A 22,147-nucleotide genomic window follows, 5' to 3' on the forward strand; every position below is an offset into this window, starting at 1 on the left:
TCTCGGAGTCTGGTGGCAGCTCCAACGGCTCCTGCTGGGCCACAACACCAGAGTATGAGACGCACCAAGATTTTGAAGAGGTACATTTTTAAAAAAGGGTTTTGCACTCTGCAGGCCTCAGAAACCCTCTGCATGTCATTTTTTGTGAAAAACAGGGCATACAAGAGTTTGAGAAGTTTGCAAAGTGCTCCTGGGGGACAAAAGACGAGCAAAAAATGGCCCGTTTTTCACAAAAACGGGCCCATTTTTCACAAAATACAGGTCATGCATAGGCTTTGGAAAGTGCAGAGTGTTCCTGGGGACTGGTGGGGGGGAACAGGCAAAAACCTGCTTGTTTTTCATTTGTTTTGCTGTCCCTAGCCCCCAGGAGCACTTTGCAGGCCTCCCAAACCCTCTGCACATCCATTTTTGTGAAGTGGACAGCTGTATTCAGTGTATAAGACGCACCCAGATTTTCACCCTCTTTTTTTTGGGGAAAAAGGGGCGTCTTATACTCCGAAAAATATGGTAATTGTTTTTGCTGTTTGACTGGAGACAAGACAGCCATCTTTTCAGTATTTTATAACAAATCAGATGTGAAGTTTTTTTTATTTTATCTAGATTGGCTTGGTGTGAACGATGAACTTCCAAATGAAACTCTTGGATGTTGTTGCAACATACTGTTTTTAGTTATTCTCTTCTGGGTGAAAGTCTGACATAAAAGGCATCTAAATATCATTTTACAGAGTTAGAAACTTCACAAGAAGGCCTGCTAACACTTGTAAAACAAGCTAAAGCTGTCACCAACAGGGTAGCAACATATGGATATAAATCAGTTCTGGAAGAAAAGAGCTGCAGAAGAAAAGAGCTAACTTTGATTCAATTATTTCAGAGGTTCAGAATGTAGAATAACAGTTGGAAGGAGCCTTGGAGGTCGTCTAGTCCAACCCCTTGCCCATGCCATTTCAGACAAATGGGTGTCCAGTCTCTTCTTAAAATCCATAGTTTTTCATATGTTTGTCATATACTTTTTGTGACAACGGAGATTTTTCAGAAGAATTGCTTACGTGCCAGCCTGACCACATGGCAGATCAGAGCTGGTTTTATAATTATTGAAGATGTGATATTTAGTTGAATTTTCTCCATCTGTGCAATTTTCTAGTTCCTCAAAATGATCAAAGGAGGCCTTGCAGCTCCTGCATTTGAGGAAATGTGACCTTTTAATACTCTGTGTGAATATTTTCTTTTCCCAGCCAACACAAATATAAACCTATCATCAGACCATCAACATTTCTTATTACAGACTAAGCACAGCTTACGAATTAAGTTACAGGTCATCCTCGATTTAAAACAGTTCATTTAGTGGCCATTGGAAGTTACATAGCACTGAAAAAAAGAGACTGATGACTGCTTTTCACACTTATGACCCCAAAGTCATGTGATCAAAATTCAGAGGCTTGGCGACTGACTCGTATTTATGACGGTTGCAGTGTCCTGGGGTCGCGTCATCCCCTTTTTTGACGACCTGACAAAGTCAAAGCCAGATTCACTTAACAACCAGGTTACTAGCCACACAACTGCAGTGATTCACTTAACAACTGTGGCAAGAAAGGTCATAAAATGAGACAAAACTCACTTAACAAATGTCTCACTTAGCAACAGAAATTTTGGGCTCTGACTTCCAGGTGGCACCGTAGGCGTTGGAAGACGTTTCTTTGGGAACGCCAGCCTCGAGATCGTGTTTAAGCTGCTAGAACAGCGTAAACCAGCTGTCAAGCGGCTTGAAAACTCTCCTCTTGGGAAAATGTGGGGAGGAGAGCTACTGGGTATTTTGGGTAGAGCCCCCCATAAACCCGCAGGAGTAATGGTGAGAAGGATGAGAGCTCCCCAGCAGCCCGACAAAGCTCCGCATCTCGGGACGCTTTTGCTGCAGCAGAAACAAAACGTCGCGACCACCCCCTGCACTCAATGCTTATCTACATTTGAATAAAAAACAGTCAAAGCAAGTACGGGAGTTTTTATAATTGCGAGCACAAACCTTAACTCCGATGCAGTTTTACTTCCTTCTGTGAAAATTGAAAAGAACAAAGGGTAATAACGATGGCGTCTGCAAGTCAAAGGGTGTGATCAAAGCGAAACTTAAAAGGAAAGTATTTGTTAATTGTTTGTTATCGTCGCTAAAAGTCTCAAGAGCTCATGTCTAAAGTTACAAGATTTAACAAGCTTGGGGATTAAGTGGACTTTCTGGACTCAATAAGTTGGTTGCTGGAAAGTGTGATTTGGATATTCGTAAATGCTTTTTAAACAAACCAATATAAGTGCCTCTAAGAGTGCTGGAACGGATACACAAATGGTGACATTTGAAGCTCTCCGGGGCACTCTGGAGGCACAAGTTTTGTTTTTGCAGGAGGGGATTGCAACTGCCCTTAAAAATGTGTCTGATGAAATGGTTGAAATTAAGGACTTAATTCAAACCCGTAGTCCACAAATTAGAGAGGCTACAGTGGATGTGTTTAAGGGTTCATTTGTTTTTGCAACATCATTGGGCGATAGGGTGGAAGAAATTAATCAGTCTAATGGGAATTTGGAGAATAAAGTCGATGAGCTTCAAATCAAGATTGAAAAATCAGAGGCAGAAGTTACAATGATACAATACACAGTGATGGAATTTGTTTTGAGAATAAGAGGTTTGAAAGAATATAACGAAGAAAATTTGAAAGAAATTTTTGTAGAAGCTTTCGCTCAGTCTGGTGAACTAAAAGCAGAATATGGTTGGCAGGTTGAAAAAACTTATTGGATTAGTTCATGGATCGTAAGACAGAGACAACTATCAAGAGATAATGCAATCTACTTTGTTATCAGGGGAAACAAGGAATGGAATACTACAAGCGTTCCACGATCCAGGATAAATCCAAAAGAAGAATCAGAAAAATTAATAGGATGTGAGATAGTAAAAAAGGTTACATATTTAGGAGTTTATATTACAATTTTAAATGGGAGATTATATAAGTATAATTAAGAACATTAGGGCATAAAATATAGATAGAGACAGTAAATGGGAGAATTTACAATAGTTTTTAATGATGGGAATACGGAAAAAGATTTGGGTAAGAAATGATAATTTATGCAAGAATAAAATTTGATAGAGACTACAAGATGTTTTTAGATGGTTTTTAGATCTTAAAAAGTTAATTTGTGTATATCTCAACTTATAATTTAAATGGAAATTTGATTGTGTTAATGCTATGTATTATTATGTATGGTGGATTTGTAAGGAAACTAAAGCATTTTTGAAGTTCACTCCTCAGTTGTTTTTGCTAGGTATAATTACAGACTGTATACTTATAGAGACTAGGTTGATTTTGAACTTAATAATGGCAACAAGATTGCGGGAAGAAGGAAGAATTGCTTATCATTCAAGATTGGACGTTAAAGGTAGTAAATCTAGCAGAGATGGCGAAAATTTCAGTATATTGGAAAGACTGTTCAGAAGAGAAATACAAGTCGAAATGGACAAGATGGACTGACTATATTTAAAATAAACATGGGACGAAGGAACTTTTAATTAGTCTAGGAATGAATAAGGAATGTTATAGGTTATCTAAATTTGGTTTAATAAAAGGGGAGTTAAAGTACAAGAGGGAGCAAAGTTGTTATAGTTAGTTAGCCTATGTTAGTGTATGATTGCTAAAGGTTTATACCCTGTATTTGCTTTGGGAAGTTGGGGGGAGTGAGGCTTGGAGGGGTGGTAGGGTTGGGTTGGGGTGGAGGGAGGGGAGGGGAAGGGGAAAATATTTGTAAAAATTTATTAAAACTTTTCAATTAAAAAAAAGAAATAGGTTTTTTTTTTGGCCTCTTGTTATTTCAAAAAACATTTTTGGGGGCTCTATTGTGGTTGTACATCGCGGATTACTGAACTTAGGTAGAACTACAAGCTGGAGCAAACAAAATAAAGTGTATGAGGTGAAAAGACACAATCACTTTTGCACTACTTTGGGGACAGTGAGACACCAATTTTAACCAGCTGCAGAAACAAACTTTACACTATGAAGGGCACAATTTAAACTTGAAATGAATTTTTTTTCACCGGTCCAAATGAGGTATAGGTTTCATTTTTTAAGAGATGCGGTAAAGATTGTGTTTGACAGGTTCAGTAAGACAGTATTTTACATATTAAACTTCCTCAAACAATATTCTTAATGACAAAGCAAATAACTCTGAAGATAATAAGAGCTGAACTGGCTTTAGTTCAATTAGTTGTTTCAGGGATCTTGAAGATACTTTTGGCATCATGTTCTAAAGGAATACCCAGCAACAGTTTTTAAATTTTACTAACAAGACTTACGTGTTTGCTCCTTGTCATTTCTGCATTTTTAGAGAGGTCTGACGCACCATTGTTAACTTAGATGTGATAGGTAATTCCTTCCTTCCTTCTTCCTTTCATCCCTCCCTCCTCTGTCCTTCCTCTTTCTTTCTTCTTTCTCTCTCTGTCTCTCTCTTTCTACTTCCATCCCTCTCTTCTCTTCTCCTTTCTTTTCTCCTCTTTCTTTGCTCTCTCTCTCTTTCTACTTCCATCCCTCCCTTCTCGGCTAATGATTTTAATTAACATTTGTAAGCCTAAGTGTGACATCTCTCTTTACATACTGGTCAATCATGTCTAATTGAGATTGTTCCTTGTGATAGCCTCACCCAAGACTCCCAATCCCTAGGGAACTGTGTCCTTTGTACAATTATCGATTCCCCCAGCCCTGTTTCAACACAAGGCATATCGGGTAAGATCTTGCTTGGAGGAACTGACTGGAGAGAACGCAGAGGTTCTTTTGGCTGGCAACCAGCCTGTCCTACTCATGATTTGTCTTAAGAGGGGCTGAATTAACACCTCCCTGCTTGCTCAAGACTTTTCCTGTGGAACCTGCCTTCTGCTTGCTCAGAGAGCTTTTGACTTCTGAATGGGGAAGGTCTCCAGGAGTTTAGCATCCAGGTGAGAGCTGGTAGGTGTCTCCTTTTATTCCTATGAAATATTTGGAATTCAAGCCAAACTCCGAAGACCATCATAGCCGCCTCCTATGTATTCCATGCTACTTCTCGTTCGTGTTTCATACTAGAAGGAAAGGCTATTTGGTGGAGTTACCCCCCCCCCCCAATCCTTTCCTAAAATATTGTGGATGTTAGAATAGAATAGTAGAACAGAACAGAACAGAACAGAACAGAATTCTTTATTGGCCAAGTGTAATCGGACACACAAGGAATTTGTCTGGTGCAGATGCTCTCAGTGACATAAGGAGAATAAAATATATATTCATCAAGTTCAATTAGTTGTTTCAGGGATCCTTGAAGAATATTTTTGTCATCATGTTCTAAAGGAATACCCAGCAACAGTTTTTAAATTTTACTAAGAAGTCTTGCATGTTTGCTCCTTGTCATTTCTGCATTTTTAGAGAGGTCTGGTGCACCACTGTTAACTTATCTTTCATGTCCACATTAGCAACATAGTTGTGTAGAATTCAACGTTATCTTCATAGTTATGTGTTTGGACCATCCTTCTTTGCAAAGTATCTGAAAAACTATTTTCAAAATTACCTAAGTAAGAAAAAGGTATCAGTTTTTTAAAAAGGGGTTGATTTTTATCCACCTTGCTTTTAAAGTCATGTATAATCTCAAAAAAACAAAACAGTAAGCCTTGTTTAATTTATTTGGCAGAAGGCAGTTATAAGCAACTCTTCCCTCATTAAATGAACTTAGGCTGGAAAGGAAGGGTGAGAATGTTTTCGGGATCTGTTAAAATTCAGCAGTATAATCCACAATCAAGATTTGCAATAATGCCAACTGGGCGTGTTTGCATCCCTGCTAGAATTGTTGCAAGTTAAGAATAGCAGCAAACTCTTGAGCGCATTCAGATACATGGAGTCCAATGTCACCACTATCAATAAACAATAAACAAAGATACAGTTGTTTAAATTGGCCTCCCCCATTTTATTTTATTTTTTGAGTGTCTGGTGCTTCAGCTCCCAGGGCATGAGGTAATCAGCCTTGCTGTCTAGGGATTATGAGAATTTGAGTCCACTGACCTGGAAATGTGATCTTGAATTAATTCCTTCCTTCTCTCCCTCTTTCTTTCTTCTTTCTTTCTTTCTTTCTTTCTTTCTTTCTTTCTTTCTTTCTTTCTTTCTTTCTTTCTTCTCTCTCTCTCTCTCTCTCTCTCTCTCTCTCTCTCTCTCTCTCTCTCTCTCCTTCCCTCCTTTCTTTAACTCCCTCCCTCCCTCCTTTCTCTTCTTCTTTCTTTTTCTTGTCAAGCAGGCTGCTAATGATTTTAATTAACATTTGTAAGCCTAAGTGTGACATCTCTCTTTACATACTGGTCAATCATGTCTAATTGAGATCGCTCCTTGTGAGATCGCTCGCCTCACCCAAGACTCCCGATCCCTAGGGAACTGTGTCCTTCGTACAATTGTCGATTCCCCTAGCCCTGTTTCCACCCAAGGCATATCGGGTAAGATCTTGCTTGGAGCAACTGACTGGAGAGAACGCAGATGTTCTTTTGGCTGGCAACCAGCCTGTCCTACTCATGTTTTGTCTTAAGAGGGGCTGAATTAACACCTCCCTGCTTTCTCAAGACTTTTCCTGCAGAACCTGCCTTCTGCTTGCTCAGAGAGCTTTTGACTTCTGAATGGGGAAGGTCGCCAGGAGTTTAGCAACCAGGTGAGAGCTGGTAGGTGTCTCCTTTTATTCCTATGAAATATTTGGAATTCAAGCCAAACTCCGAAGACCATCATAGCCACCTCCTATGTATTCCATGCTACTTCTCGTTCGTGTTTCATACTAGAAGGAAAGGCTATTTGGTAGGGTTACCCCCACCCCCCCATCTTTTCCTAAAATTTTGTGGATGTTAGAATAGAATAGAAGAATAGAACAGAACAGAACAGAATTCTTTATTGGCCAAGTGTAATCGGACACACAAGGAATTTGTCTTTGGTGCAGATGCTCTCAGTGTGCATAAGGAGAATAAAAATACATTCATCAAGAATAAAGAGATACAACACCTAGTGATAGTCAAGGTTATATAATAAGCTATCCAATGGTACTAGGAAACAATAAAAACAATGTACATTGAAAGATACAAGCAACATGATGAGGAGAGAAAGATACTAGGAAGGAAGAGAAGAATCATAGTAATACATTCTTAGTAAATTATTGACAGTGTTGTGGGAATTAGTTGTTAAAAAGAGTGATGGTATTCCGGGAAAAACTGTCGTGACTAGTTGTTCTGGTGTGCAGTGCCCTATAGTGTTGTTTTGACAGTAGAAATGGAAACAATTTATGTCCAGGATGCGAGGGGTCTGTGGATATTTTCTCAGCCCTCTTTTTGACTCCTGCAGTGTACAGGTCCTCAATGGAAAGCAGATTGGCAGTCATTGTTTTTTCTGCAGTTCTGATTATCCTCTGAAGTCTGTGTCTGTCTCGCTGGATTGCAGAGCCAAACCAGACATTTGTGGAGGTGCAGATGACAAACTCAATAATTCCTCTGTAGAACTGAATCAGCAGCTCTTTGGGGAGTCTGAGCTTTCTGGGTTGGCGCAGAAAGAATATTCTTTGTTGTGCTATTTTGATAACATTTTTGATGTTAGATGTCGATTTTAAGTCTTGAGTTATGATAGAACCCCAGAAACTTGAAGGTCTCTACTGTTGATAATTTCCTCTTCATTCATCGGGATAGGTGCTTAGGCTGAATTTTAATACAGCCACACAAAAAGAACTTTGGCTATTTGTCATCAAAAGCACAAGAGCTTTATGAAACCAAAATAATCCAGAAATTATTAAGAACAGTTAAGAATTTTTGCAAAGCCAAAACTGTAACACTAGAGCAGCAATAGAATTGAATTATAGAATATATGCAATAGAACAGAATTGAGGCAATGGGATACGCTGTATGGAGCGGTTCATACTTGTTTATTTTGCTTACTGTTGTTAAGGAATGGTAGATTATAATGATAAATGCAACGTTTTAGTTTTTGATGTAAGCAATACATATTATATTTGGATAATTCTATTCTTTTTAAGTCAAAGTGATAATAGATTAGAATATGGATTCTATATCCTAAAAACAAGGTAGGAAAATAACAGGGAGAAAAGTGATTGGTTTTTTTGTAGGGGACGTTCATTATCGGTGGTCCTTGACTTACGACGGCAGTTGGGACCAGAATTTCCATTACTAAGCGAGGCAGTTGTAGAGTGAATCATGTCTGACTTTACAACCTATTTGGCCACAGTTAAGCAAATCACTGCAGTTGTTAAGTGACTCACGTGGTCGTTAAGTGAATAGTTTTCCTTTCTGCATTGACTTTGCTCGTAGGAGGCCAATTAGAATTGTCACAAATGATGGTCACGTGATCCCCAGGACACCTGTTGACAAGCAACTGAATTTTGATGTGACTATAGGGATGCTGCAGCAGTCATAAGTGCAAAGACTGGTCATTCCCCAGCGCCATTGTAAATGATTGTACGTTGAGGACTAGAGGGTGGGTGGCTTGGATCTTAGCTCAGGTATTTAGGGTTCATACCATCTCCAGCAGTCACCACGTGGAGGCACCCAAGCCGGACAATTAACCAGTGGAACAAGCTTGCCTCCAGAGGTTGTAGGTGCTCCATCACTGAAGGTTTTGAAGAAGAGACTGGACAGCCACTTATCTAAAATTGTATAGGGTCCCTCTGCTTGAGCAGAGGGTTGGACTAGGAGACCTCCAAGCTCTTTTCTGATTGATATAATTGGGTGGATGGCAGCAACTATACAACCTTGGCTGATCTGAAAAAACTTAAGATTCAATTTAATTAGATGGAGGACTGCAAGAAACCCCAGGGCTCCAGACCAGTTGGGGAAGTCCAGAAAACATCTCAGAAAAAGGGTATAGCAAACTACTTTGAATACTGGTTTCTTGGTGTTCTCCATGCATGCTTCTCTTCTGCAGATGTTTCATTACCAGCCTAGGTTTGTTTATTCATTACACAGTTCAAATAAGGCATACTATATGGCACAAAATTTAAAATATTTTAAAAATTAAAACCAGGCTAGGTGACATGCAATCAAAAGGAAACACAAAAAATACTAAGGACCCAACAATTCAACCTTGGAGCCTCATATGTTCTCCATCGAGGCACTAACATCATTGTTCTTGTAAGGACAATTTCATGGAAGGTCACCAGAAGTTGAACTTGACCCAAAGAAGACTTTCTCCTCTCACTTCTGTTCTTCCTGTTGCCAATTCAGGTGATCCTACAAGACACATTTGCAACAGGGCAGACATCAAAACATCTTTCTATTAGTTCTGTGAAACCTCTAAAACATCACAACATCAGTGCTGGTGTTGCCTCTTTCGCTTTGCAGATAGCGCCAAGCATGGATTAATGTCACAGTCAGCAATTTTCCAGATTAATGATAGTCTTCGTGTTCCCATTACACATGCATGATTATGTGCTATTTTATGAGATGAACAAAGCTGTTAAAAAAAACCCTGCTTAAACACTCACAAACATTTGGCAAGGGAATTTATATTTCAGAAAAACTGGAAATGATGGATGGTTCAGGGTTTTTAACTTTTTGAACTACGCGCTATGCAGAAACTTAAGATCTATCCAAAGGATGTAAACCCAAATTGTGAAGTAACTAGATTAGGTTCAAAGAATTCTGAACATCTGGAAAATGCTTACATGGGAGAAGGTTCGTTCTATCATTACGAATATTATTCAGTTCACATGGCTTGTTCAAACAGAATAATTAACTGGAGGGGAGTTTGGCTGTTTAAGGAGTCCCATGTGGAACTCCTCTCCTGTTCCCTCTTTTGCTCTTTGAACAGCCACACAGGGCTTTTCTTTCACAGCCCCCTCGTTTCCAATTGGAAGGGATCCATGGAGAGGGACAGAAAAGATGGATTTCTTCCCCACCCCTATTGGAAATGAGGCGGCTGTCAAAGCAAGGGGCTGCCCTGCCGTCCCGTGCTTTGCTGGGCAAGTCTGGGGAGGTGCTTTGCTGGTGGCCATGCCATGCCATGCCACGCAAGCTACTGCTGCCCCGCCGCCCTGTGCTTTGCTGGGCAAGTCCGGGGACCTTGCAAAGACCTTGCGAGGTCCCCAAACTTGCCAAAGATGCCAGCCACGGCACGTAATCTGCCGCCATCCCCGCCCCCGCACCCATACTTGCTGGTGGCCAGGCATCTTAGGCAAGTCCGGGGACAGGTGGGGGGAGCAAGCGAGCAGTGACCAGAAGGGCGGGGGGAGTGAGCGACAGGGCCGGGGCCGGTTCCCAGAGCCCAGAAGTTACTTCCGGGTCCGGTCACCAACCGGTTCGTGCGGACCTGTGAGGACCGGCAGAAACCTACCACTGGCTGACTCTGTAAACTGCTTAGAGAGGTCTATAAAAGCACTGTGAAGTGCAGAGGTGGGTTGCTCCTGGTTTATCCCGGGAGGATTCGCCCATCCACCCAGATCACACGCACAAGGGAACTGGTAGTAAAAAAAATGGAAACCTACCACTGGTTAATTGGTATATAAGTCTAAGTGCCATTGTTATGGACTCTGCTCTCCGTCCTTCTGAGGTTGGTAAAATGAGCACCCAGATTGTTGGGGGCAAGAGGCTGACTCTGAACCACTTAGAAAGGGCTGTAAAGCACTGTGAAGCAGTATATAAATTTAAGGACTATTGCTAAGGGCTACATTTTCACAGAAGTTTGGATTCAGAAGCCCTGTGTTGAGGAGATGCCTTGGATGTGCTCCTTTCATGCTTGGGATTGTGTGAAAGTTCCCTATGCCTCCACAAACCTGGATAGTAGAATGGCTCATGCAATGGAGGACATCTTGGAGGAAATTTCATTCCATCCTACAGTCCAATCTATTACTAAAAGTCCAGTTGCCTTTCTGGTTTCTTGCTATTTAGTAGAAATCCAATTGCAAAATTCCTTTCTTTTGGGACAGGGATCAATTACTCATATTCTCGTAACTCCAGAATAAATGATTTGTGATATGCACTGGTAGTCCTTGACTTACAACCACAGTTAAGCCCAAAGTTTCTGCTGCTAAGCAAGACCGTTGTGAAGTGAGCTTTGCCCCCATTTTACAAGCTTTCTTGGCCCCGTTGTTAAGCAGATCACTGCAGTTGTTCAGTTAGTAACTCAGCTGTAAAGTGAATTGAGTTTGCTTGTCAGAGGGGATCACGTAACCCCGGGACACTGCACCTGTCATAAACACCTGTCATAAACACCTGTCATAAACTCAAGCATCTTTGAGTTTTGATCATGTTGCCATGGGGATGCTGCAACGGTCATAAGGGTGAAAACTGGTCATAAGTCCTTTTTTCGATGCCATTATAACTTTGAATGCTCATTAAACGGCTGGTGGTTGGGTCAAGGACTGCCTGCATTATAAATGCTTGAGGCATGATGTGAAGTCTTGAGTAATTTGGCAGCCAGCCCCAGTGTCCAGTTCTGCTTTGGAAAGAATTTTCAATTTTTTGCAGCAAAGCAAGCAAAATTATTTGATTATCAAATGAGTAATGCCGTTGTTGAGAAAACATCTCCTGGACGTATCTCTACAGTAAAAGCTGAGTTTGACTCAAAAGAAACTTAATTTATCTTCCTGTTGTACTGACGTCCTGGATGAGATTTGTTCCTTTTCTCCCTTTTTAAAATTTGAATTTTTAAAATTAGTTTAGCCAAGTATAAAATACAAAGAAAAAAAGACGTGAAAAACAAGACAAGGGGAAAAAAGAGATAACAGTGTATAAGGAGGAAAGAAAAGAAAAAGGCACTGACTTCAGACTCTCTTTAGCACAGTAGAAGAGAACAACATTACAGCCACAACTTTTACACAACAGTATGTACAAGCCATTTCTATAACCATAAGCCTATCTAGTTAACAAAAACAAAATCAAGGTTTCATTTTTTTTCACTGCAAGCACACAATCTGGAAGCAATTTCAGAATAAAGACAAAATTAGATACATTCTCTCCTTTGGATAAAAAAAATCTATTTGACCATCTCTGCTTCTCTTTGCTTTGGTGAATAATCTAGCATTTTTATTTTTTTAACCTGAAAGGGAGAAAACTTTTTTTTAAAGTTTTGGTATTTTACTAATTATAGGTCCAATTAAGTCCATTTAGCTCTTTACATTTGAATCTCTCCAGTTTATCTTTGTGCAATGGAACTTTTTTCTTCTCTTATTTCAAAATCTAATCAATAGTATTTTACAGACTTTGGAAATTATTCAGCATTATTTAAAGAAACAGAGGACATTCATTTACCTACTCATTTTATACATACAAAACTGACAAAACCTCCTTTCAGTGCATATATCAAACTTTTAAAATCTGTCCTAATTAATTAATTAGACATTCAATTTAAGTCCACTCCTTCCAGCTCGTCTTCATTTTCTTTTTAAAATTTTAAAATCTTTTGGGCTGCTGGTGTGACCGGTCTTTCCTTCATTTTCTAGAAATGTCTCTACCGATTGACCTCTCCGTAGCAATGTGGACGCTCGGACTTGGAGCTATTGGGGCTGCCGTGACGGGGATCATCCTTGCCAATACAGATTTGTTTCTCCCTAAAGCAGAAATGGCCTCAAAGGACTTCCTAGAAGACATTGATCTGAAGACTCTGGGCCAAGGTAAGGCTTAGAAGGAAGATTCTAATCCAGCTCCTAATTGCAAATTATAGAAATGCACCTGAGAGGCAAATCTACTTTTTTTTCTGGAGTGAGTAAAGGGCTAATAGCAAACCTCAGATTTTACTCTTTAGAGAGATGTAGAGGTGGGAACATTCCTGACTTGGAAAGTTATCTAGAGTTTCATTTCATGTATGTGTGCAGTTTGTTTTTTCAGAAAAAAAGTACCCCCTTCCACTCAAAATACAAGAATGTATAGAAAAATACATTCCTCTTGTGTTCTTAAGATCCAGTTGTGGTTCTATATGTAGATATTCTCAGTCATCCTGGTCACGGTTGTCCCAAAGGTGCTTCAGCTGTAACCGGATGGTGGGGAATGGAAGGGAATTGAAGATGCTTCTTGGATGAGAAGAAGCGAAAGGTCTTCAAAGAAAAAACAAGAAAGTCCAGTTGCCTCCTGAAAAAACACCTTTGTGGTTCTGTAGTTCGGTAACTCAGAAGGTGGGGCTTAGAAAATAGGTGAATTTGTGGACTTTTAGAATGCAGGTGTTCTTCCAAAACACTCTTCAGGAGAAAGTAAATGCAAATAGAATAGCACAGACTTTCTTCAACTTGCTGCTCTTCAACATACTGAGTTACAACTCCTGGGAAGCATGGCTGTCTAGAAGGCATCAAACTGACCCAATAGATGGTAATAGAATTATTTCTCTCCATATCATGTCTTCATGATTTAAGGTAAGCTTTGATTGATCTTGAAAAGCTAAGCAGAGTCGGACCTGCTTAGAAGCCGGATGGGAGATTCTCAGAGTTACAGGCTACCAATAGAAGCAAATATTTGTAGCTCAGGTTTGAATTATGGGGTCCTTGGTGCTTTCTAAGATTGCTTGTTTTCTAAATAGTGTCATTGGTGTCTTAGTGGTCCGAACCTTCATGATGTTACCTAGTTGGGTAATGAAACGTCTTCAAGAAAACAACCAAATTTGGAAAGTTGAGAAAGCATCCATATAGAAGGCAGAATCCAATCACTTCCATCTCAGTCTGGACTTCTCCATGAGTTTACCTGGATGTGAGCATGATTTAAAGGAGCTTAACTTTATCTTTCCTTCCCTGGACCTCAAGGAGAACAGACGACATTCAAAGCCAAGGATCTGTGGAAGACAAAGGGTGCTGTCATCATGGCGGTGAGGCGGCCTGGATGATTTTTGTGCAGAGAGGTAATGTATGTTCTCCAGTAGAACAGATTCTAAGAATTAATTGAAACCGGCTTCCCTATTAACCTGCCCATCAGTTATTGTCTTGGACAGAAACTCCAGCTTGGGTGCTTGATGTGCTGCCTACATTTTCTGATCCCTAATGCACCAACAAGACTTGCCCAGACACAAAAATGCAGTGCTAACATTCTAGCAAAACTATGCTGTGATCTGATGCTATGTTCAGGAGACATAATAGAATCACTAACAATACAAATTCATAATGCAAAAGAAGATAATTCTCCATGTTAGTTATAGGTTACATTTTGAAATGCGTTGTTTAATGAGAATGGAATGTTCTATATATTAGTATCTAGGCCATTTATCCAGTTAAACAGAGTATTCGTTAGTTAGAGAAAAACTGATTTTCCTCCCGTAGAAGCTCTCAAATGGCAGCTAGTCATTACGTGATCCAATGTTTGGTGAATACCATAGTCACATTGAGGGAAGGATCCTCTGCCCCATTTAAACAGTTTTGGCACATGCCATGCACAGTGCAGATACTATTCAGATCTATCTGAACAGGTTAGTAGAACAGTAATAGTACTTAGGCTTATATACCTCTTCACAGTGCTTTACAGCCCTCTCTAAGAGTCAGCCTATTGCCCCCAACAATCTGGGTCCTCATTTTACCAACCTCAGAAGGATGGAAGGCTGAGTCAGGATCAAACTGCTGGCAGTGAGCAGAGTGAGCCTGCAATACCGCATTCTAACCACTGCACCACCACAGCTCTTAATGAATGAATGATTCTAAAGGACAACTTTCTGAAATAAAAGATCGTTTACAAGAAAGGAAATAGGGTCACTATATAGCTGTGATGGTGAACCTATCGCATGCATGCCAGACATGGCACGCAGAGCCCTCATTGTGGGCATGCATGCCATTGCCCCAGCCTAGATCCAATTGCGGGGTCTGCCTGGGCCTCTTCTTCCCTCCCCCTTAGATTCCCCCCTCCCGCCTTCCTTAGCCTCATTTTAAGGGGAGGGGGAAGCAAAGTGGGACAATAGTAGCTAAAAGGCTGCGAGGGGAGTTGGGTTTATTGAAGACGGGAATGGGGAAAAGATGCCATTCCTTTCCCAAGGACCCAGGGAAAGTGGAATAAAAACAGGGATGTGTGTGTGTGTGTAAATAACAGCTCAGGATAGCTTCAGCCGCAAACAACAGCTGCTATTATTTTTGCAGAGAGCTTCTAAGCTACACAGCATTCTTTAGTAAATGCTAACAATAACGAACCATAATATACAGGATTAAAAGAAGGAAAGTGAAATCAGAGGAGGGGGGAAGGGCGGGAGGAAGGAAGGAAGGGAAAAGAAGGAAGGAAGGAATAAGGATATGACGGTCCTCCAGAGGTTACTGCATTCCACTCCCCTCATTCCTGAGTTGTGCTGTTAAAGAAATCCAGTGCCATCAGGGAGAAGTCAAGTTCTGAAAGAGTGATTGAAATTCCTCACAAAACCTCATTATTCAGGTTAAATTTTCATGTTGGCACTTTGTGATAAATAAGTGGGTTTTGGGTTGCACTTTGGGCATTTGGTCCCTAAAAGGTTCGCCATCATTGCTATATAGGAATTGAATAGATCTACAGGAGAGGAATAAAGCTAATAGCAGTTGCACTGAGACTTATGTACTGCTTCATGCTTTTTTTACAGCCCTCTCTAAGTGGTTTACAGAGTCAGCCTATTGCCCCCAACAATCTTGGTCCTCATTTTACCGACCTCAGAAGGATAGAAGGCTGAGTCAACTCTGAGCCAGCCGGTCAGGATCAAATTGCTGGCTGTAGGCAAAGAGTTAGCCTGCAATACTACATTCTAATCACGGCGCCACTGGAACTTAGAAATGGTTAATAAAGTATATGAGATGTGGGTCCCTTTTGGGAGAGGGGGCGCCCCAAGTCCCTTTTGGGAGAGGGGGCGGTCTAGAAATACGAAATAAAGTAAAGTAAAGTAAAGGATAAAATATTTCATTGGCCTTCAGTAGAGCTATGAAACTCTAGCATGCATTGGACCATGATTTTAAAATGAATGAATGCACCTTGAATTGGATAAAATGTACCCTAGCTTGCATAGCAAGAGCAAAAGCACTTAGACTTACATACCGCTTCATGGTGCTTTACAGCCTCTCTAAACCAGCGGTCACCAACCAGTGGTCCGTGGACCACTGGTGGTCCATGAGAAAATTGTGGTGGTCCACAGAAAAATTATTTGCATTTTTTATATTGCACTAAATACTATTTATCTTTTTAAAAATTCATATTAGTGGTTCGTGGGATTTAAAATTATGAATTTAGTGGTCCCTGAGGTCCGAAAGGTTGGTGACCCCTGCCCTAAATGGTTTACAGAGTCAGTCTCTTGCCCCCAACAATCTGGATCCTCATTTTATCGACCTCGGAAGGATGGAAGACTGAGTCAACCTTGAGCCTGGTGAGATTTGAACTGCCAAATTGCAGTACTGCATTCTAAGCACCATGCCACCTTTTGATAAAAGTGGGTTTTATACCTCATACTTTTGATAAAACCCATGAAGTTGTAAACAATCAAACAAGGATGAGTGGAACGTGGAAGGAAGCTGGAAAGAAGGACATGTCTCCAAGTTGACACAACTTGGCTCATGATCTTGGATCATGAGCCTTCTCCATTACCACCACCTGTGCGTGCAACATGTGAACATTAATTCCCGCTTGTGTGCCAAGTTCTTGGATAACCCACCACACCTGAATGACTTTGCCTCCAGGTGTTGTGGATGCACCATCACTGGAGGTTTTAAAGAAGAGATTGGACATTCTTTTGTCTGAAATAGCATGGGGTCTCTTGCTTGAGCAAGGGGTTGGACCAGAAGATCTCCAAGGTCGCTTCCAACTTGTTATTCTGTTATGCCAGGCCAGAAAGCAAGGCTTTTTCCAGTAATAGGTTTAGTAAGATTTATTAAAAGAGGATAGAATAAGATTATGGAAATCTCAGCAACTCAATTGATCTCCTGGTGTTCGAGGCAAATACTTGTCTTTTATTTATTATTCTCATCTGAACATGATTAGAAGTTTGTTCCGTTAACTGAGAATGGAGGAATGTTCACTTAGTTAGAATGCAAATCTTTCTCTGGTTTCAAGCATCCCATTACATCCTGTGTTCCTTCGCTGCCAATCCTTTGGGCAGTGAATCCAAAGGAGCACAGGAGAACAAAGCTTTTAAACATTTCTATATCTACATTTAAAAAAACCTGGCAGGTGCAGGGAAATTGGACAAAAATAAAATGACAAGAACAAAAGGCTCTATAATCTCTAGGAGCACAAAAGGCAGAGAACGAGGATTTGAAAACATGGAACCGAAAAGAAGGAACGATGTAGCTTTAGCAGAGACAGCAGCTTATTAAACTGGAAATAGGCCAGATACCTAGCGGGATGACTAGTTTGAACTGGCTTAGCAGGAGTTATTGGTACAGGTTCACAGTCATGGACAATCCCTGGAAGAACTGCCAAGGGATGAGGGTATTAACTATTCTGCAAAGCCCTGAAGGGAGGACAAGAAGCAATGGGTGGAACTTTGTTAAAGAGAGATCCAACTTAGAAGGAAGGCAAAATTTCTTGGCGGAACAACTATAGAACAGCTTGCCTCCCAGAGTTGTGGATGTTGAAAGTTTTTAAAGAAAGATTGGACATTTGTCCAGGATGTCCCAAAGGTGCTTTTTTCCAAGAGGCAACTGGACTTTCTCATTTGTTTTTTTTTTGAAGACATTCCTCTTCTCATCCAAGAAGCTTCTTCAGCTCTGAATGGATGGTGGGGAAGGGAAGGATTTATATTCCTTGCAGACAGCTGGTCATTTGCATCCTTTCAGAGTCGTTGAGGCCCCTTGTGTCCCTTTACTGTTGTCCCTCAGCCTGTGTTCAACATGAAGAGACACAGGGTGGAAATATTCCACAGAAAGCACATCTCCACAACTCAGTCTTCCAGCTCTTCCAAGAAGGCTCCACACCCATTTGCACCACTCAGGTGACCCAGAGGACACAGACTAACCTCCAAGTGTCCTCAACGACTCTCTGAAGGGATGCAAATGACCAGCTGTCTGCAAGGAGTATAAATCCTTCCATTCTCCACCATCCAATCAGAGCTGAAGAAGCTTCTTGGGTGAGAAGCTAAATGTCTTCAAAGAAAAACCAGAAAATCCAATTCCCTCTTGAAAAAGCACCTTTGGGACAACCCTGACCTGGATGACTGAGAATCTCCATAGACATTTGTCCAGGATGGAACAAGGACTTGCCTTGGGCAGGGAGTTAGACTAGAAGATCACCAAGGTCCCTTCCAGTCTTTATGATTCTGCGGTCAGCAAAAAGTGGAGCACTAATCAAATTCCCAAGGCCAGGAATTTCTAGTAAGCTGATGGGATTTGCAAACTTATTCCTTCAAGGACAAAATAACGTGACACTATGTTGAAGTAGAGTCTTACATCACTATTTTAAGTAACTCCAGTTTTCCATATTTGTCTTTCTTTTCTTACCTATCTTCCTCTACCTAGTAAAACAACACATCAGATGTACTGTAAGCCAGAAGTCTCATTCCTGCAATCTGATTTTCCTATGGGGGCAGAAGGTGTATGTGTTTGTTGTTCGTATGTGTGTTTCAGAGCATGAAATCCTACGAGCAATCTGGAGTTGTTTACTCCAAGTACAAATGCTGGATCTTAGAAAGAAGTAAATCAAGACAAGCTTAGACCAGTTTTAAAGAATATCCCCTTACATGCCAATTGCTTGCTCAGGGCCCCAAGGATAACTCTTCTAGTAGTTATGGGAGTTATTTGGGCAGCTGGAAAGGAAAACAGCTTATGGTTTGTTAGCTTCTGCTTAGAAATTCAAAGTAAAATCCCCTTCTGAGTCATGCTGTGCTTTTAGTGAATTCACAAATACATCCGTGTTAATTTTCTGCTACTGCTTTTTTTCAAGATTGTTTTTTTTTTAAAAACAGCCTAGCCTACAACTCTGGAATTTTGTGGTGGTTTCTCTCATTTACGTATTAAACTTGTACGCCAAAGGCAGCTTATAGACATTGCTTAAAATGCCCTATAAAATATTAAAACAATAAAAAAAGATCTTAAAATTAAAAATCCAATTAAAACTAAGCAGGAGAGAGAGGGAAGGGAGCAAAGTGCACACAGGATGGAGGTAGGATGTTCTCTGCTCTATTAGGAGAAAAGCCGTTAACATTAGTTGGGTATTGGGTCAAGGGAGGAAGAATTTGAGGTTGTTACATAAAGTTTAGGTTATTATAGGAAAAAACTCAGAAAGGGAAGCTAAACTTGTTGTAACCCAGCTCTTCCCAAACCAACATTCCTTCAGAGAAGAAGATAAATTCAGTTAACCATGCAGAGATGCTCATCCTCCACACCTCTTCGAGTTCAGAAAATCCTTGACGAATTGGAATTTTTGACTTGATTCAAATATCTCTAAAGCAGGATGTAGCAGCAATTTCCTATTGGAAGACAGAGAAGCAATAGCCCTGGTGGGATTCAGCCGTTTTGCAGCGGTTCAGGAGAACTATTCGTTTACTAATTTGTAGAGTTCTGCGAACCGGCTGAATAGTCAAGGCTGCCTCTGCCTGCCTAATGATTCCAGTAGCTCATACACACCTCAGACTTTCCTGCTCGTTTGTAATTAACCAAAGGAAGGGGAAAAAAAAGAAGAAATAACCACATAGCTATTTCCTCAGCAGAAAAATTCTAGCTCCTTTAAAACTTAGGCAGGGAAGATAAAATGCAATAGAGTTTTTTCTTCTTCTCTCTACCTTCAGTTAATAGCTCCGCGCAGACAGCCAAGAACCATTTAACAGGTGAATACTTCGTTGCAATAACAAAACCTCCGGAATACAGTCAGCACAGAAACAGTAGAAAGTTATAGATCATATGGATTAACAGAGTTGGAAGGGACCTTGTAGGTCATCTAGTCCAACCTCTCTGCACAAGCAGGAGACCCTACACCATTTCTGACAAACGGCAGTCCAATCTCCTTGAAAGCCTCCAGTGATAAAGCTCCCACAACTTCCAAAGGCAACTTCTGTTCCATTAGTTGATCTTACTGTCAGAAAATTTATCCTTATTTCCAGGTTGAATCTCTCCTTGTTCTTGGCAGGATTAGGCCAGGGAAGAAGTTTTTAAAATGTCAATACAGAACAGGAGTTTCTTATCAGAATTCTTATATCTTTTTAAGTACACATTATTAGCAGAATTGATTTTATTAATTTGCAATAGGGTTGTTTGCAATGTTGTTTTTATGTTTCTGTATTTTCATCCTGCATTTTTGGCATTTAAGAGTTAGCTTACAGTATTAGACTGTAAATATTTCAAATTATCTTGTAACTGGTGCTTGTGTGTGATGGAGCACCCACAACTTCTGAAGGCAAGCTATCCCATTGGTTGATTGGTCTCACCTTCAAGAAATTTCTTTAGTCCTAGGTTGCTTCTCTCTTTGGTTAGTTTCCATCCATTGTTTCTTGTGCCTTTTGATGCTTTGGAAAATAGATTGATCCCCTCATTTTCAGTGGAACAACTTGTCTCCAGAAATTGTAAATGCTTTAAAGAAGAGATTGGATAACCATTTGTCTGAAGTGGTGTAGGGTTTCCTGCCTAAGCAGGGGGTTAGACTAGATAGAAGATCGCCAAGGTCCCTTCCAACTCTATTCTACTCTACTCTACTACATTACATTACATTACATTCTATATATTGGAACAGTGCTATTTTATTTTGAGTTAGAGTTAGACTAAGGAAAAATTTCCTAAGGGTGAGCCCAATCAAGTTGGCTATGCCCATCCAGTCACATGACCACCAAGCCGGTCATTAGGGCAGAGAACTGGTTGTTAAATTGTTTGAATCCCACCACTGACTTAGTCTTACAGTATATACCACTTCACAGTGCTTTTCAAGCCCTCTCCTAGCAGTTTGCAGAGGCAGCCTATTGCCCCCCAACAATCTGGGTCCTCATTTACCGACCTTGTAAATATGGAAGGCTGAGTCAACCTTGAGACGGTCAGGATTGAACTTCTGGCAGTGGGCAGAGTTTGCCTACAATACTGCATTCTAACCACTGTGCCACCAGGTCTCCATAGATCCTTGTCGCATGGGAAAAGTGGCTGGCTTTTTACAACGGCACTGAAAAAAGTGACTTATGACCATTTTTCACAGTTACGACCTTTTCAAGAATCCCCATGATCATGTAATCAGAATTCAGATGCTTGTCCATTGGCTCATAGTTATGACCGTTGCTGTGTCCCAAGATCATGTGATCCCCTTTGGCAACCTTTTGACAAGCAATGGGGAGGCCAAATTCGCTTAACTACCGGGTTCCTAACTGATCGACCGCAGTGATTCACTTAAGAACCTAAGCAAGAAAGACCGTAAAATGGAGCAAAATTCACTTTAAAAATGCCTCGCTTAACAACAGAAATTTTGGGCTCTGTTGTGGTCGTTCATTGAGGATAACCATCTGTTTTAATAGATCTATTGCAGTTGAGTTGGGTGATGGTTGACTCAAGTTGTCCTTCCATTTGTAGGAGGCCGCTGAGCTGTCCTCTCTGAAACCCCAACTTGACCAGGTCGGGGTCCCTCTTTATGCTGTGGTGAAAGAGAACCTTGGGACGGAGGTGGCAGAGTTTCGGTCGTACTTCAAGGGAGAAATATTCCTGGATGAAAAGGTAGGTGGGACTTTTTGGAAATGAATTTAAGAAGGGGGAGATGACCCATTGAAGCCTAAGGTTATCCTTGCTTGCCCTGTTTGGGGAGATGGGTTAAAACCTACATTGTTCGGTTCTTTTGATCACCTAGCAAACGCCTGCTGTTTTTTTGGAGTAAGGATTCTACGTGCTTGGAAAAGGCCCCACTGTGGCTTGAGCTTCGGAGATTAAAAACTGGGCTTTTGTAGTTCTAGGTGGTGATATCCAGACCTTATTTCTTTCTTAATTATTTTTAAATTTATATGCCTCTCATCCTGTCTAGCGGAGTCTAGGAGGCTCGCACCAAATGAAAGTGACAAGATAAAACATGAAAACAATAAATATTAACATGAAAATGGACTTAAAATTAACCCAATTTTTCTTATCCAAGAAGCTTCTTCAGCTCTTTTTCTTTGATAATGTTTCACTTCTCATCCAAGAAGCTCCTTCAACTCTGACTGGATGGTGGGGAACGGAAAGATTTGCACATCTGTATATTGGGGAAACAAAACAACCACTTCATAAATGCATGGCACAACATAGAAGAACAAACCCATCAAGATTAGATTCAGCATTCCATCTG

At 40.6% G+C, this 22,147-nt stretch overlaps 1 protein-coding gene across 1 annotated transcript in view; it reads left to right on the forward strand.

Moving 5' to 3' along the window:
* PRXL2A (peroxiredoxin like 2A) overlaps positions 1-22,147 on the forward strand; it is a 36,584-nt gene that overhangs the window by 7,352 nt on the left and 7,085 nt on the right. The window contains exons 2-4 of the mRNA XM_081954112.1: positions 12,457-12,627; positions 13,744-13,838; positions 21,406-21,569. Of these exons, the coding sequence (XP_081810238.1) occupies positions 12,459-12,627; positions 13,744-13,838; positions 21,406-21,569 (428 nt within the window). The 5' untranslated portion in view covers positions 12,457-12,458. The remainder of the gene's footprint in view (positions 1-12,456; positions 12,628-13,743; positions 13,839-21,405; positions 21,570-22,147) is intronic.

This window comes from Natrix helvetica, assembly GCF_964273705.1.
Source record: "Natrix helvetica genome assembly, chromosome: 5".
NCBI classification, from domain to species: Eukaryota; Metazoa; Chordata; class Lepidosauria; order Squamata; family Natricidae; genus Natrix; species Natrix helvetica.